This window comes from Dermacentor variabilis, chromosome 9 (assembly GCF_050947875.1).
Source record: "Dermacentor variabilis isolate Ectoservices chromosome 9, ASM5094787v1, whole genome shotgun sequence".
Classification (NCBI taxonomy): domain Eukaryota; kingdom Metazoa; phylum Arthropoda; class Arachnida; order Ixodida; family Ixodidae; genus Dermacentor; species Dermacentor variabilis.
Window position 1 is genome coordinate 64,940,399 of NC_134576.1, and position 16,174 is coordinate 64,956,572.

General features: G+C 48.7%; 1 protein-coding gene across 1 annotated transcript in view; it reads right to left on the minus strand.

Moving 5' to 3' along the window:
* LOC142592761 (uncharacterized) overlaps positions 1 to 16,174 on the minus strand; it is a 205,765-nt gene that overhangs the window by 92,998 nt on the left and 96,593 nt on the right. The window contains exon 12 of the mRNA XM_075704421.1: positions 1,459 to 1,596. Within this exon, the coding sequence (XP_075560536.1) occupies positions 1,459 to 1,596 (138 nt within the window). The remainder of the gene's footprint in view (positions 1 to 1,458; positions 1,597 to 16,174) is intronic.

Genomic DNA, 16,174 nt, shown 5'->3' on the forward strand with positions numbered 1-16,174 from the left:
CTACTTTTTTCTACATTTTATGATTTATTCTGAATTTCCTCCCCGTTTGTCTCATGAGGTCAACCGGATGTGCTGCGCAAGAAACAAGCGTGTCCCTCGTTGCTCTTGCCACTAAAAAGAGCAATAAAGAGGAGGGTAACAGAGCGCGGAGCTCTTACAAAGTATCGAAACAAAGAAAATTGTTATGTCACATGCAGCAAACGACATAACAGAACTATTTTGCTGTGAATTAGATTTATAAAATGAGGAGCTAACAATTTTTTATAGACACCTCAGTGCATACGCTCGTTTCTCGGGACACATGGGCCGAACCATGCGACATTTCAAAGGAACATTGCCCATCAATAGATGCCATTTAAAATCTAGTTCAAAATCTTTTGGCCGGATGTTAAGGCGCTTGCATTAACCGGCTGACCACTGCTGCAACCTTTCCCTTTCGCCAGCAAAAAAATACCTGGCCTATTTAAATACCACTCCTCAGGAACTAGAATAATGAAAAACGCAGAATAGATTCAAAGTAGTGTATGTATCAATAATAGGCCGCAAAAACTGCGGTTTATCGTATACTGAATTTTTTTTATATTCACAGGGAAGGCAGAAAATTCCTAGCCATTTCAGGATCCTTCTCCCCTCTCTCAACGTTGTCCGATAGAAAATGTTCGATGATTTTTCTTGTCCCTACCACGTCTCAGTGATTAAAATCCTCAATTCACAGTTTATTGTTCTCGTTCCTAATCAGTACGAATTTCTTCGTGGATTTTTTCCTTCCTGTTCGGCTGGTTCCGCCGAAGACTGCCAGAGAACATAGGCCCTTCCACGTTTCTGCCGTCTACAGTACACAATCACCTCTCCACATAACGCAAAGTCTGCAGATGTGTACCTTTCCTCAATCTTTCGAAATGTGTTCTCTCCTTTCTATTCGAAAATCCACACTGTCTGCTAATTGATTATCTGTATGGTTCTGCGCGATTGCTTGCGTATTCTCATGTACCTGTTTACGCTAGTATTTTATTGTGTGTTGTAATGTACATTCCATTAGTGCTCTTGTAGCTGTCGTAGTATTTTTTTTACGTCAATATTGGCTTTGGGTTAATTGAGCGTTATCTAATCATTCCACAACGCTCAACATAAACTGAAGGTGCGTAATCATACCCTCTAGTCGTATTCGTGGCATCTTTGTTCTTTTCGTTTCGCAGGATACTTCTGCATATCCTTCAACTCCATACAACCTATGAATTATCATATTCTCAACCAGAACATCATTATTCGTGGTTAAGTGATTCCATACCGTCAACAAAAAATAATGGCGGCTTTTCAGTGCTCAATAATATCTTATTGGTTTTGTTCGCATACTAACATGATAAGCTATTGTGTAATAGTCGACTCATGCTATCCGGACAATCTGTCAGTACAGTTTGGTAATATTTTTATGCTATAGTACCATAGTAAAACTCTTACCATGACGGAACCCGTCAAGTCCTGCCTGGCACAGAACTTGTCTTTCTCACCATCCGAATTTTTGTGCCCCCATATAGCTGCTGAGAGTGAAATGGCGACGGAGAGGGTGGTTTGACGTTTTACGGCGTTTATATAATTCTGCAAGTGAGAAAAGAAAACAAATTACGATAGTATTTATTAAAAAGAAACGTACGCATAATGCACACATAGACATTTACAAAAGTAGGAACACTGAGCATATTGTGTTTTGCTCATAGCTCTTAGTGCATATGCTACTATAGTATTGTATCAATAGATTGACCTGCAATAGTCGGTCGCTTTAGAATTCATGAACACATTTAGTGGCAATAAATATCGGCTAGAGCACTACCGAAGTCCGTGCAACCGAGGCAAGCTCAAGGGGCACGGCCCCTCCTCCAGAACTCATAATCGACGAGCTAGCGGACTTCACAGCGCACGATGACAACGTGCCAGCTGGCGCGTTCGCCGGCAGGCCACGTCATCCGGTAGGCCGTGGCCACCGCCTCCAGTCCCGGCGGACGCCGACAACTGGCACCACGCGAGAGACTGTACTTGGCCCAGACCAGCGGATTCCCACGGAAAGGCAATAAGATTTATTTTTGATAGCTGCAAAAGGCACAATTCGCCATCCTTATTGATGCAGAAGTACAACGAACCTACTCTCGAGGTTCGCCGGAAAATTAGTCGTCTTGGCTTTCTTCCCAACTGTCTTGCAGGGAAAACTAAATACTTCCCAATTGCATCAAACCTTTAACTACAAGCAAAACCAGACACAGCCAGGAATACTCTTTATCGCCAATTTTCGCTAGAACCAACGCATACAAGTACGCTTTCTTGCCCCGAACAGTGTCCGAATGGAATTCTTTCAGGTAACAGCAGATTTGTTGAAGGTTGGTGGGCAGGTTGTTCTAGAGAAACTGGCCACCCTGTATACGCAATGCCTCATGACTTCGAGCGTACCGGAATCTTGGAAAAACGCTAACATAATCCTAATCCATAAGAAAGGGGACGCCAAAGACTTGAAAAATTAGAGACCGATCAGCTTACTGTCCGTTGCTTACAAAGTATTTACTAACATAATTGCAAATAGAATCAGGAACACCTTAGTCTTCCGTCAACCAAAGGACCAGGCAGGATTCCGTAAAGGCTACTCAACAACAGACCATATTCACACTATTAATCAGGTGGTAGAAAAATGTTCGGAATATAACCAACCTTTATATATAGCTTTCATTGATTACGAGAAAGCGTTTGATTCAGTCGAAACCTCAGGAGTCTTGGATGTATTGCGGAATCAGGCTGTAGATGAGCCGTATGTAAAAATACTGAAAGATATCTATAGCGGCTCCACAGCCACCGTAGTCCTCCATTAAGAAAGCAACAAAATCCCAATAAAGAAAGGCGTCAGACAGGGAGATACGATCTCACCAATGCTATTCACAGCGTGTTTACAGGAGGTATTCCGAGACCTGGATTGGGAAAAATTGGGGATAAGAGGGATAATACCTTAGTAACATGCGATTCGCTGATGATATTGCCTTGCTTAGTAACTCAGGGGACCAACTGCAATGCATGCTCACTGACCTGGAGAGGCAAAGCCGAAGGGTGGGTCTAAAAATTATTCTGCAGAAAACTAAACTAATATTCAACAGTCTCGGAAGAGAACAGCAGTTTACGATAGGTAGTGATGCACTGGAAGTGGTGAGGGAATACATCTACTTAGGAGAGGTAGTGACTGCGGATCCGGATCATCAGAATGAAATAATCAGAAGAATAAGAATGGGCTGGGGTGCGTTTGGCAGGCATTCTCAGATTATGAACAGCAGGTTACCATTATCCCTCAAGAGAAAAGTTTATAACAGCTGTGTCTTGTGACCTGGATTGGGAAAAATTGGGGATAAGAGTTAATTGAGAATACCTTAGTAACTTGCGATTCGCTGATGATATTGCCTTGCTTATTAACTAAGGGGACCAACTGCAATGCATGCTCACTGACCTGGAGAGGCAAAGCCGAAGGGTGGGTCTAAAAATTAATCTGCAGAAAACTAAAGTAATGTTTAACAGTCTCGGAAGAGAACAGCAGTTTACGATAGGTAGTGATGCACTGGAAGTGGTGAGAGAATACATTTACTTAGGACAGGTTCTACTTTAATTGAGGACGACGCAACGAGCTATGGAAAGAAGAGTGATAGGTGTAACGTTAAGGGATAAGAAAAGAGCCGAATGGGTGAGGGAAGAAACGCGAGTTAATGATATCTTAGTTGAAATCAAGAAAAAGAAATGGGCATGGGCAGGACACGTAATGAGGAGGGATGATAACCGATGGTCATTAAGAGTTACAGAATGGATTCCAAGGGAAGGGAAGAGTAGCAGAGGGCGGCAGAAAGTTAGGTGGGCGGATGAGATTAAGAAGTTTGCAAGGAGAGAGAGAGAGAGAAACAACTTTACTGGTCCATTATGAAATGAAACGCGTTAAGCGTCTGATGGGGTGGCTCCCTCTTCGCGGGCTCCATATGCTTCCAGTGCCGCCTGGCCCCTGTGGATCAGTCGGAGCTGGTCTTCCAGGACGGGGATGGACAGCATGATCTCCCATCGCTCGTAAAGGGTGGGGATAGCAGGGGGGTTAGTTATGGGTATAGGTGCGGGGTGGTCTATGGAAAAATTGCACTCTCCTATGACGTGCCGAAGGGTGCCTAATGCATTGCAGTGAGGACATGTGTTCTTATATCTCTCTGGGTATATTTTGTTCTGGAGGCAGGGGTGGGGAAAGGATCCTTCCTGGATTTGCCTGTATATTGTTTGTTCGGCTCTGGTCAAGGAGTGGTGGGGGTGCGGGAAGGTCTTCCTGCCTTCCCTGTAATATTTGACTATATCTCTGTAATTTGTGATGGGTTGCCATCCCCTTGCCTCGTCCTCGTTGGCCCGGGAGTTTAGCGCTCGGGCCTGTTGATGAGCATATTCATTGCGCTCAACTGAGGAGTGAGCCGGGACCCAAACTAATTCGATTGCTTGTTTAGGAGGCGTAGCTTTACCAAGAATTTTTAGTGCCACAAGGGACACCCAGCCAGATCAACATGGCCACAATTAGTACATGACCGGGGTAGTTGGAGAAGCTTGGGAGAGGCCTTTGCCCTGTAGTGGGCGTAACCAGGCTGATGATGATGATGATGATGATTCAGAGACCTGGATTGAGAATAATTAGGGATAAGAGTTCATGGAAAATACCTTAGTAACTTGCGATGCCCTGATGATATTGCCTTGTTTAGTAACTCAGGGAACCAATTGCAATGCGTGCTCAGGACACGCAAAGCAGAAGAGTTCGTCTAAAAATTAATCAGCAGAAAACTAAGTAATACTTAACAGTCTCGGAAGAGAACAGCAGTTTACGATAGGTAGCGAGGCACTGGAAGTGGTAAGGGAATACATCTACTTAGGGCAGGTAGTAATCATGGACCGGGATCATGAAACTGAAATAATCAGAATAAGAATGGGCTGCGGTGCGTTTGGCAGGCATTCTCGGATCATGAACAGCAGGTTGTCATTATCCCTCAAGAGAAAAGTGCAGAACAGCTGTGACTTACCAGTACTCACCTACGGAGCCGTAACCTGGAGGCTTACAAGAAGGCCTTTACTTAAATTGAGGACGACTCAACGAGCCATGGAAAGAAGAATGATGGGTATAACGTTAAGGCGGATAAGAAGAGAGCAGATTGGGTGAAGGAACAAGCGCGAGGTAATGACCTCTGAGTGAAATCCGGCCCTGCAGTGGGCGCAGCAAGGCTGATGATGATGACCAGGGCAGACCCTCGCTCTCTGACGCCCGTCTCCTTATCTGCCGGACCGGATTACCTACGGCAGCCCGTCAGTGACCTCGTTTGCCTCACAATACCACGGAACGAGGCAAGCCTATTTACTACTTAGAGAGGACTTCCCTCTGCAAGTGTTCTTTATGGCTTGTAGCAATAAACGCTGTTGCAGTTGACGCCACTGGTTGCCTTCTTGGTTGGAACCCGACGTAGCTACCATTCCCGCGCGAAAGTTTTCGTACAGTTAAGGTAAATACTGGTCCCAAGGAACTAAATATTAATGAAAGAATAAAACGGTAATCGTCTTAGTTGCAATTTCAGCCTTCCTGCTGCATGAAAATCTCGTACGCAGCCCTCAGTCACATTTCTGCGAAGCAAGGAAAGAAGAAAAGAATGGCAGGCGACCAGAATATTTCAATTAGCTGTCTCTTAGTGGCACTCACACCTCGGCGTTGGCGTCCTTTAGCTTAGCTTTAGCGAACGCAACGCACGAGCCGTACTCTCAGGCAACTGTTTTTTACTAGACAGCTTTTATCACGCCAGCTTCTTGTGTGTGACGTAACCAGTGACGTAAATGCTACGGCTTTGTACTTCCGGGTTTTCAGGAATTTACGCGAAGTCGTTGTCAGGTGGCGGGTCTCTATAGTTACGATTATCTACTTTGGTCTGCGTTAATCGGTGATTTCTAATAAGTTCGAATTATTCAAGTAACTTACGCTCTGATATCATACATATGATGAAACCCATCAAATTTGTACTGTACTGACTTAATTTTTTTCTTTATTTTGTCTTTCATCCCGAGTCGTCTTAGTCATTTCTCATTCAAATTATTCTATACACTTCAGTAACTGGTCTATGAGGAGGTGCATGAATTATGTGATGTACAAGTACACTCACAACCAACGCATACAAGTACACTTTCTTGCCCCGAACAGTGTCTGAATGGAATTCTTTGCCCCGACAGATTTTTGAATCCGCCGACTTTATGAAGGTGCTCGAGTCTCATTGTAAACTTCGATGGTTGAAGAATAAAGGAAAAATCATACATCCACCCGTTCGTAGCAATTGCTACAAAGAAAACCCATATGGGTTCCTCGAAAGAAGAGCCTCATAGTTGAAGAAAAACTCGTCCTGGTTATCTCAGATGGTAGAGCGGCTGCCCCGGAAAGGCGGTGGTCCCGGGTTGGAGTCCCGGACCAGGACGAGTTTTTCTTCAACTGTGAGGCTCTTCTTTCGAGGAACCCGTATGGGTTTGCTTTGTAGCAATTGCTACGAACGGGTGTATGTCTGTTTTTCCTTTTATTCATTACTTCTCTCCACCTTGCGGGTTTCCGCAGAACTACTACGTCAAATTCGATGGTTGAACATTGCTACGGCCTTCCTGTTCTGTTGATTTTTGTTGTTGATCTTCGTTTCATTGTATGTACCCCTTGTAGCCCCTCCTGCTAAGGCCACATTACTGGCCTGCATTATTGTGTAAATAAATTTAAAAAATAAATTAATAAACAATCCAGTAAGTCAAGCTGCCGACCTTCTCCTTATGATAGAAGCAATGGACACAGATAAACAAGACAAAAAGCACGTGAAGCAGAAACGTACTCGAGCAGTTCGCATACAGAGCAAAACCAAAGTATCGAGAACGTTGCCCGCATTGGGCGGAACATTTAAACTAGGCCTGTGAACATGGCGACGTTTTCGCTTCCACCATGGCGATCGTCCACCGACAAGCAGAGAGAGGTGCAGCACTTCCAGCGAGCACGGGGCGTTCATGGGCTTTTCTTGCAAGAATAATTTCCGGACATGCCTTGATGTGTCAATCTTTAGGACCCGTTTTTCTGTTGATGCCTTCTTTACTCAGACAAACGCTGTCTTGTGAGGTCGGAGTAGTGTTCTTAAACCCTCGTTTTAGAATGAGAGTGCATTATACTTACGGTTTCGACGGCCGCACGTTGGCAGTCGATGCGGGTGCACTAGTATGTGCACCCGCATGCCAGTGCAATTCAGCGGAATTTTTCGAATCATTTGACACCTACACGTTTGCGCCTTACCTGACATTCATAGTTCATAGGTCACTATCGAGAAATACAAATGTTATGCAGGCTTCCCCAATAGTTTCGTATACCCGATGCGTTAGTAAAGCTACACGATGCCGGCCCTATTCGGGCCTACTGGGAAAGAGGCAGGTCAGCCAGCTCGATAGATAAATTTATTTTTTCCCCTGAACTTAGCTGCTATCACGAAAGCTGCAAAATTTTGCACGGGTACACCCCGCATTTCCGATCATCACCCTTGGTCCATGCGTCTGGATCTGCGAAAGATCGCCATGAAATGTGATTTATGGCGAATGGACGTCAGTATACTTACAGATCCCGAGAAAATCACTGCGATAGGCGCTACATTAGTAAATTTGTGCGAGCGCGACATGGAGTATCACTCTTGAGACGACTTGAAGGCCGCGTGGCACCCGCTAGTCACTCTAGCAGGACGCGATCGAAAAACGCGAATCACTCGCGAACCTATTGAAGTACTTAGGCTTATGCGAATCGTACGCAGTGCAGACATGCTTACCTTCGCAATGCAAGGGTATCTCGACTTGCTCAAAACCAAGTACGAAACATTACTAAGACTCATCTAGAGCTGGGAATCAGGCTGCCCGTCAGGCTGCCACCCACGGTAATCCTCTGTCCGACATGTCGTGATCCGGTACATACGAGCGGGCTCGACAGAGGAAAAAGGCGCTACCCGAATCCTTCATGTCACGCTTCCGGATGGCTCTCGCAATGACCGCTCGTCAGACCTTTGCCCTGTTCTTAAACAGCACGCCAGCGAGGCGTTTACTAACGAAGAAGGCAGTTGGTGCAGGAATGATTATGGCGAAAGATTTAGAGAATTCTGTCAATCCATGCCCAAAGGATTAGAGAACGTCGTACGGCACCTGTTTGAGCCGGCGACACTGGAAGAGCTTCGAGTAGTAGTAAAAGACACGAATGCCTCCTTTGCGCCTGGCCCAAACGACATCCCAATCCAATTTTATGTGCGATTTTTCGATTCCCTCAAAAGAGAGCTTTCGTTCATGTTTAGTAAGTTCATATACGATGGCATTTGGCTAGATTCATTGCGCGATAGCCAAATCGTCCTCCTCCCTAAGATAGGCGGCCGATCATGCTGTTAAACGCGGACTACAAGATAGTGACTCGTCAATGCTAGTGAAGAGAATAAATTCCATGCTGCTTTGCTTCGCTGGACCGAGCGAGATCTTTCGATTGCGTTGAGTATCGGTACGCGTTTGGCGGGCTAGAAGCATTCCGTTTTCCGGCCGAATACGTAGATAAGATCGCCCTCTTCTACTCGGGTTTATCGGCCGAGTTGCTCGTCAACTGTTGCCTAAGGGATCCTTTCCCGGTCACACGCAGCTTCAGGCAGGGGTTTTCACTGAGCCCTCACCCGTTCATTATTTTTCTCGACCCTTTCTTTCACTGCACTTCACTTTGCCCACCGTTACGGTGCTTTCCCTTGCCTGGCCAAGGGAAATGAAGGTTTGCATATGCAGACGACGTGTTATTTTTTTTAAGAAAAAGAAACAAAGCTACTATGACTTCTTACGTTAGCCTAACGATTACTCTGAATTATCCGGAGCCCTTCTAAACGAAAACACAAGCAAGACAATCAGCCTTTGACAATATCCTTTGACAATTTTACATCCGCCTTTGACTGAGAAGTTGAGCGGGCAGCAGGGATCAAAGTCCTGGGAGTAGTTTTCCTCACGTCTGGCGATGTGACGTAGGAGACGGGGTCAGAAAGGCGTAGAAAAGCAGAAAAGAAGCTGTCAGTGTCATCAAAGTTCTCGTTGACGCTAGTCGAGCGCAGCTAAATAATAAAAAGCAGCATTTGCGCGACTTTTTACTACGTATCACGCATAGCGCGCCCACGAAGCGAGGCTTCACAGAGGCTAGCTTCACTCTGTGGTTCTTTCCTCTGGGAAGACAAAACAGAATTAGGGACACGTCCGCTCCTTCGGCATCCTATCAGCCTTGGTGGACTTAGCATCGCGTGTATCAGTTCAATGAGCACCGTTCATAAATACGGGCGTAAATACCTCGCAATGCGAGGTGTTTACGACTTCGTGAACAATCCTAAATACCCAGGTAGGAAGTTTGTCGACAATTTCCTAGGAACGTCAAGGAAGCTATTTTATCAGGAATAGAAACACGGCTGACGACGGCGTAGCCGCCGACATTTATAAATATGCGTGCAAAAGCCTTCAATCCAATAAAATGATTTTTACCAGATGTAGATTATAGCTAACACACCGGCAACCGAGGTGTGCGAATCACTAGCAATAGAAAACATGACACAAGAAGAGCTGTAGTTTTGCAGGTTTCGTAACTGGCGCAAGTTAACCACATCAGCCGTGCCTGCCAAGGTACATGACTTCGTGAGGAGACGACGTTCGCGCGTTTTGACTAGGCGGAGCCGCACTGTAGCGTGAGAAATATCTTCCAATAACCGCTTCCTTCAGTGCAGACAAACGTTCTTTGATTGTACTGTCAAAGCGGGGACACAAAGTTTGGTTATGGGAATTCATCGTGCGTTTTTTTTTCTTTTTTTTTCCTAGTTAGGACATTAGGGAGAATAAGAAGAGCTTGGTGGCGCCACCCACCGGCTCGTTCCAAAGGGTACGCTCATAACATCCGTCCAACCATTCATTTGGCGCCAGTGGCGACGGGCGTACACAAGACTTCGCGAGGCCTCAAACCTCTGCATTGCCTCGTTTGAGGTGTGCTAATTTTCCTTGGATATGTTCACCATAATTTTAACGCAGTATTGTTAAGGGCCTCGTGTCGCAGAAAATCCGGCATCGGCGTCGTCACTTCGGCAAATTCCTCGGAATTTTGAGAACGGCAACCCACAAACAAATTTGATGGAAAAAAAGCACCGACAGCATATATATTTTAAGTTAGCTCTGCTCAGACTCAAATTTTAACAGTACGAAACAATAATAGGAGTTCGACCCACGCAAGAAGCCGCGTTTCTACCAGAGAGAGAGAGAGAGAGAACAAACATTTCTTTCGCAAAGCAAGTAGAAAATTTCCTAGATGAGTGGGGCCCTCAGTCCAGGGCTCCACTGCCATGCGCGACTTCGCGAGCCCGCTAGATCAGCCGTTGCTGTTCCCGCTGGCTTGTGCTGAGCATCGCAGACTCCCAAGAGGAAAGAGTGGGGTTGGGTATAGGAGGAACACCTGAAGGGTAAGGGCATTCCCATATGGAGTGATACACCGTCGGTGTATGGGGACAATAGGAAGGGTACAGGGTGGGATGAAATATATGTAGCATGTGGAGACAAGGAAAGGAATTGGCCTGCAGTTGCCGCCAGACAGCGGCATCTGCCCTATTAAGCGAAGGATGAGGAGGGGGTAGTCATGGCGACTTTGTCGGTAGTACTCGAGCGTCTCGGTGTACTGTAGAGGCTCTGGCGGTGCGTCGTCTGGGTTGGACAGCTCTTCCGATGGTGCCCGGCCAGTCAAGACTACGGGCTACTGCATTAACGCGTTCATTAACATGGAGACAGGCGCGCCCACGAGTGCAGACGATACGCACCCTGTGTAACGTGGGAGGGAGGACAGAGGAGAGAATTCGGTGTGTGTGGGCAGTCACGAGTCCTTGCGCGAAGGCCCGGCAGGCAGCCTGCGAGTCTGCCACTATGGTGATGGGGGAGTCTTGTGCGGAAAGGGTCGAGGCGTAGACAATGGCGAGGGCTATTGCCCCTTCCTTTGCTGAGCAGCTATGCGTTGTTAGAAGTGTGGCACACACCCTAAGCGCGTCTGCATTGTCAGTTACAGCTAAACACATGGCCCGCCTCCCTGGGTAGCGGGCCGCGTCAGTGTACAAACCGGTGTAATTGTAGTGCGGTCTCCAAAAATGCGTGCCAGGGCTTGAGTTCGGGCGCGTCTACGGCCGGCGTGTCGCTCGGGATGCATATTACGGGGAATCGGAGCTACTTGTATGCTAGGGCGTAGAGCAGGAGCGAGGCAATATTGTGGGACGTGTGTGGGTGTCTCAGGGACGGGGTAGCTAAGGCGAGAGAGTATAGCGTAGCCTTGACGGCTGCGTCTGAGACGTTGGAGCTGACCATAGCGATGAGCCTCCAAAAGCTCGCCTACGGAGTTGTGGATACCAAGCTGAAGAAGCCGTTTTGTGGAAGCATGTGGAGGCAGCCCAAGAGCCGCTTTCGCTGCCTTCCACAGAAGGGCGTCCATCTTCTGAGTTTGAGTGAGGGTGAGATTGTGATAGGGGAGGTGATATGTGAGCCGGCTGATTATAAGAGCCTGTACTATGTGGAGGACGTCTTTCTCGCGAAGGCCTCTTCTACGATTAGTAATGCGGTTTATCATATGTGTGACTTGTGCTATCTGCTGACCCAAAAAGTACATAGTGTGCGAGGCTTTGCCATCAGACTGAATGCGGAGGCCCAAGATACAGAGTCTATGTACCTGATGGATGGGGCTACTGTGTAAAAACAAGGAGAAAATTAGGGGATTCGTCGGTTCTGCAGTGCCGTCTGTGCACGAGGAGCAATTCGTACTTTTCGGCTGCACAAGAAAGGCCTCCCGTGGCTGCATAGTTTTGCACGACACGTACAGCTTCCTGGAGAGCATCCTGGATGGCCCCGTCGGATCCCTGGGTTGCCCAGATAGTAACGTCGTTGGCATAGAGAGCGTGCCGGAAGGTAGGTATCTGGTCTAGTAAGGTGGGCAGCTTCGACATAGCAACGTTGAAGAGGGTGGGCGATAGGATCGGGCCCTGTGGTGTTCCCCTATCTGTGAGTGCGATGACGTCCGACCGGAGCTCTCCTATGCGAATAGTGGCTGTGCGGTCCGACAGGAAAGCTCTGACGCAGTTATAGGTACGTGTGCCGCATCGGGTAAGAAGCCAGATTGTCGAGAATTAGGTCAAGGGAGACGTTGTCAAAAGCCCCCTTGAGGTCCAGGGCCAGAATAGCTCTGGCTTGTGCCGCAGTGGAGCCATCCACAACGCCCTCCTTAAGCTGAAGCAAAATGTCCTGCGTAGAGAGGTTAGGGCGGTAGCCGAAGAGTGTATCCGGAAAGAATTGGCTGTCTTCGAGAAAGGGTTGTAGCCGCGAAAGTACAACACGCTCGAAGAGTTTACCTACACACAAAGTTAAGGATATAGGTCGGAGATTTCGGAGGGACAGTGGCTTGCCTTGCTTAGGAATTAGTGTGATGTCCGCATGGCGCCATTCCTGTGGAAGCGTGCCATTCCTCCAGTGGTCATTGTAGAATGCAGTTAAGTCTTTAATGGCCCCATCATCTAGGTTGCGTAGGACTGTGTATTGAATCCCATCAGCCCCGGGTGCAGTGTTGCGCCTAATGCCCTGTAAGGCCGCGCTAACCTCAGCTTCTGTAATATCGGCGTCTAGGGAGGTGGCGTCTATGTGTGGGTAGCCTGTGTAGGTGGGGCGGGTGCCTGTAGCAATGTAGCGTTGCTGAAGACTTAAGTAGAGTTGTGTCATCGAGGCCTGATTTGTGGAGGATGGTGCGGACTCTGTTGCTAGTGTGTATTTTGGTTTGCGTAGGGTTTAATAACGCGCGCAGTAGCGACCAGGTCCGAGGTGCGCTTAGCGTGCCGCTGAGGCGATCGCAAAGGCTATGCCAATTGTTATTGGTAAGGGTGCTCGCGCAGTCATCTACCTCCGTAGTTAGGCGGGCGATACGCAGACGAAGTTTCCGAATATGTTTTCGCGGCTGCCAACGCCGGGTCAGGCCTCTACGGGCCTCCCAGAGATGGAGAAAATGGAGATCCACATCGGGTGTCTCTGTTGTCACAGTGATGTGTTGAGTTGCACTTTTTAGATCAGCTTGAAGTTGTTTGATCCACTCCTGAAGAGAGAGGGTGTCCTGAGGAGCTAGGGAGGACCGATTAAGCCTAAATTTATCCCAATTTATTAGCTTAACAGTATGTTCAGGAGTGCGTGTTGGTTGTACCTGCAGTTCAGTAGCTAGAATGTAATGGTCGCTGCCCAAGTTCTCCACGAGATTGCTCCAAGAGTGCTGACCTACCCCTCTGACCATCGTGAGGTCAGGGCACGTGTCTGTGCTTACGTTGTTGCCTAATCGTGTTGGTTGATCTGGTTCTGTCAGCAGAGTCATGCGATGGAACGCAAGAACTTGAGCAAGCCGGCGTCCTTTCGGTGTTTCTGTTTGGTAACCCCAAGCTGGGTGCGGGGCATTGAAGTCGCCTACAATGACCATCTGTTTAGCCACCTTGCATAGATGTGCAAAAAGATGTCCGAACACATGCTTCCTCGCATTAGGTAAGCTGTAGATATTAAGCACAAACAGGCTGCTATGGGAGCGAGAGCACGGGACCGATTCGAGAAGTACGTGCGGTATGGGTGAGGTTTAGAGGGTGTGTTCGATAACGGTCAAATGGTTGGACACTAATGTGGCTGTGAGGTGTGGTGTTTTGCTATTTATTGTGTCTGTGTATGTGTTGTAGCCGGGATGTGTAGGAGTACAATGCACTTCCTGCAACGCTATTACATCGGCGGGATGGGGCTGTGTGGCGATGAATTGCGTAAGGGATCCGCGTTTACGGCGGTAGCCCCTGCAATTCCATTGCCACACGCTTAAGAGTTGGGGGTAGCGCGTGTCCCTTAAAGGTTTCTGGCCATGATCAAGTATTATTTGTGTGTGTTATATAACCGGAGACTGTCCGGGTGGCGGCTCATCGGCCTGGGAGGTGCTGGGAAGTGAGTGTTCCGGGCCCATTCAGGTGGGTTTTCAGTCCGGTGAAGGTAATCGGGCAGGACGAAGGTAAGGATGTGATCTTTGTGTTTCACGTGAAGGGGACAGGGAGCGTTTGGATGAAGGCGGAGGGATCGAAAGTTGGCCAAGTGCAGCCGCTCTTTGTTGTTTAATATCGGCTACTATCTGCTGGACAGCATGTTGCAGGGCCTGTTGTATTAGCTGTTGAAGTGGCGCTGCGACTTCAGCCATAATGAGCTATTTTTTGCACATCTGCCTGCGTTATAGCAACCAATTCTGTCTTTAGAGAGATGGCCTTGTCGTTCAGTGCCTGTTGTGTACAGTAGTCGGTGCGAGAGATTTGTGCAAAGTCATTAAGATGCGGCTCATTGTCGGTCATCATGGGTTGCGGCGTGGGTTTGGGCTTAAAGTGTTTTGTGACTGAAGGGGTGTGGAGATGTGGAGAGGGGGATAGAGGTGGGAACTGAGCTGTCCAACTTACCGCTTGCTCCTTCTTGGCAGCTCCATTTGCTTTATGGCCATCACGGTCCCTCGAACGGCTGGTACTGGGAGTCCGGCCCTTGGAGTAGCCCTTGGAGCGACTCCGGTGAGTTTGGTGGCGATCTCCGCGTGATCCACGACTATGGCTCCGTCCTCTAGTCCAGGGTTTCTCCGCCGAGCTGCCCGGTGTCGTTGCCGCTTGGGTCATATTTTGCTGAGCGCTCTGCCGAGTCGTCGTCCCAGGCTGGCCTTGCGCTGATCCGGGCGGGGGGCGCTTGTCCTTATGTTTTTTTCACGAAGCACGCGCGATTTGTTGTGTTGTGGCACTTGACGCGATGGACAGCGAGGGTCAGTAGCGGGATGAGCGCCGTTGCAGTGAACACATTTAGGTGTGCACTCATGTTCCTTCGGCGGGTTTGAGATACCACACGCCGGGCAACGGGGTTTGTCGGGCGTTGGACAGACGTCTGCCCGATGGCCCATTGACAAGCACAAGCTACACACCTGTTGGCGTGGTCGGTATACGTGGCAACGGAGTTCTGCTCCGTACATACGGACGTAGCAGGGTACGTGGGTGCCGGAGAATGCGATCAGGGCTGTATTCGTAGTTCCCATCATGCGAGCGTGTAAGCCAGGGGCTTCTGAGCAGCGGAGGTTTTCTAGCAGCGTCGTCGTAGTGGTGTTGGGCTCGAGGCTGAGACTACGCCCTTGCAGGAGTTGTCTGGTGCGACGGCGTATGCTTGGGCGGCGTGTTGGGTGAGGCCCATGGAGATGAATCGAACTTTCTGCATCCGTGCCGCGAGGTTCTCGTCCGGTGTGCTGAGCACCGCAAGATCTTGGTCAGTGCGGATGCGAATGATGAGCTCGTTGAGCACGGCGCTGTCCAGCCCCGCAGCTATGCCGATGGCTCGGGCAACAGAAGTATGAGGCCATGCACCGAGGTTCAGGCCGTCTCTCGGGAAGAACACTATCTTGTAGTCGTCGACAGGCAGTGGCGGAAGTCGCGCGTTCGTCTTGCGCGGTGCTTTGGGTGTCGGAGGAGGCGGCAGGTTCGCAGTAGCTTCTGCTAAGCGTTTCTTTTTCCGAGCCACGAGAAACCAGTTGGTGTCGTCCTCGGCCTGACCGGACGAAGCGTCGGCGTCCATCGTGTCAGGGGAGCGGACTAAATTAACGTGGGAAAGGACGCGCGCCCGCGTCTAGGGTGGCGAGGTGAACGCAGGTAAGGCTCAGCGTGGCGGCGTCGGTGGTCCAGAACTTCCAAAGCCAATGAAATGTGAGGATCTCTCCAGATCTTGGAGAAATTGGGCTCGATCGATGCCGCTTGCTGAGCTGCGTCGTTTGATGGTATTTTCAGTGGTGAGAAGGCAGGGGAACCGCTCGTTGATGGTTCGAAATGCGGAGCCCATACAGAGTGCGGCCGGTCACTACGCCAGCAGGTGGCGCCTCTTTCTACCATAGCGTTCGCCGCCAGCGTTTTCCGGTGAACGTTACGGTTACGCAAGGTGCACTTGCCAAAAAGCATGAAAAACAGTCAGGGGTCTTTGAATGCTATCGCGTTCCACTGTTAAAGGTAAAGCTTAAGCGTCCTACAAATTTTTGCAACGGTCCCTCATACTCCGATTC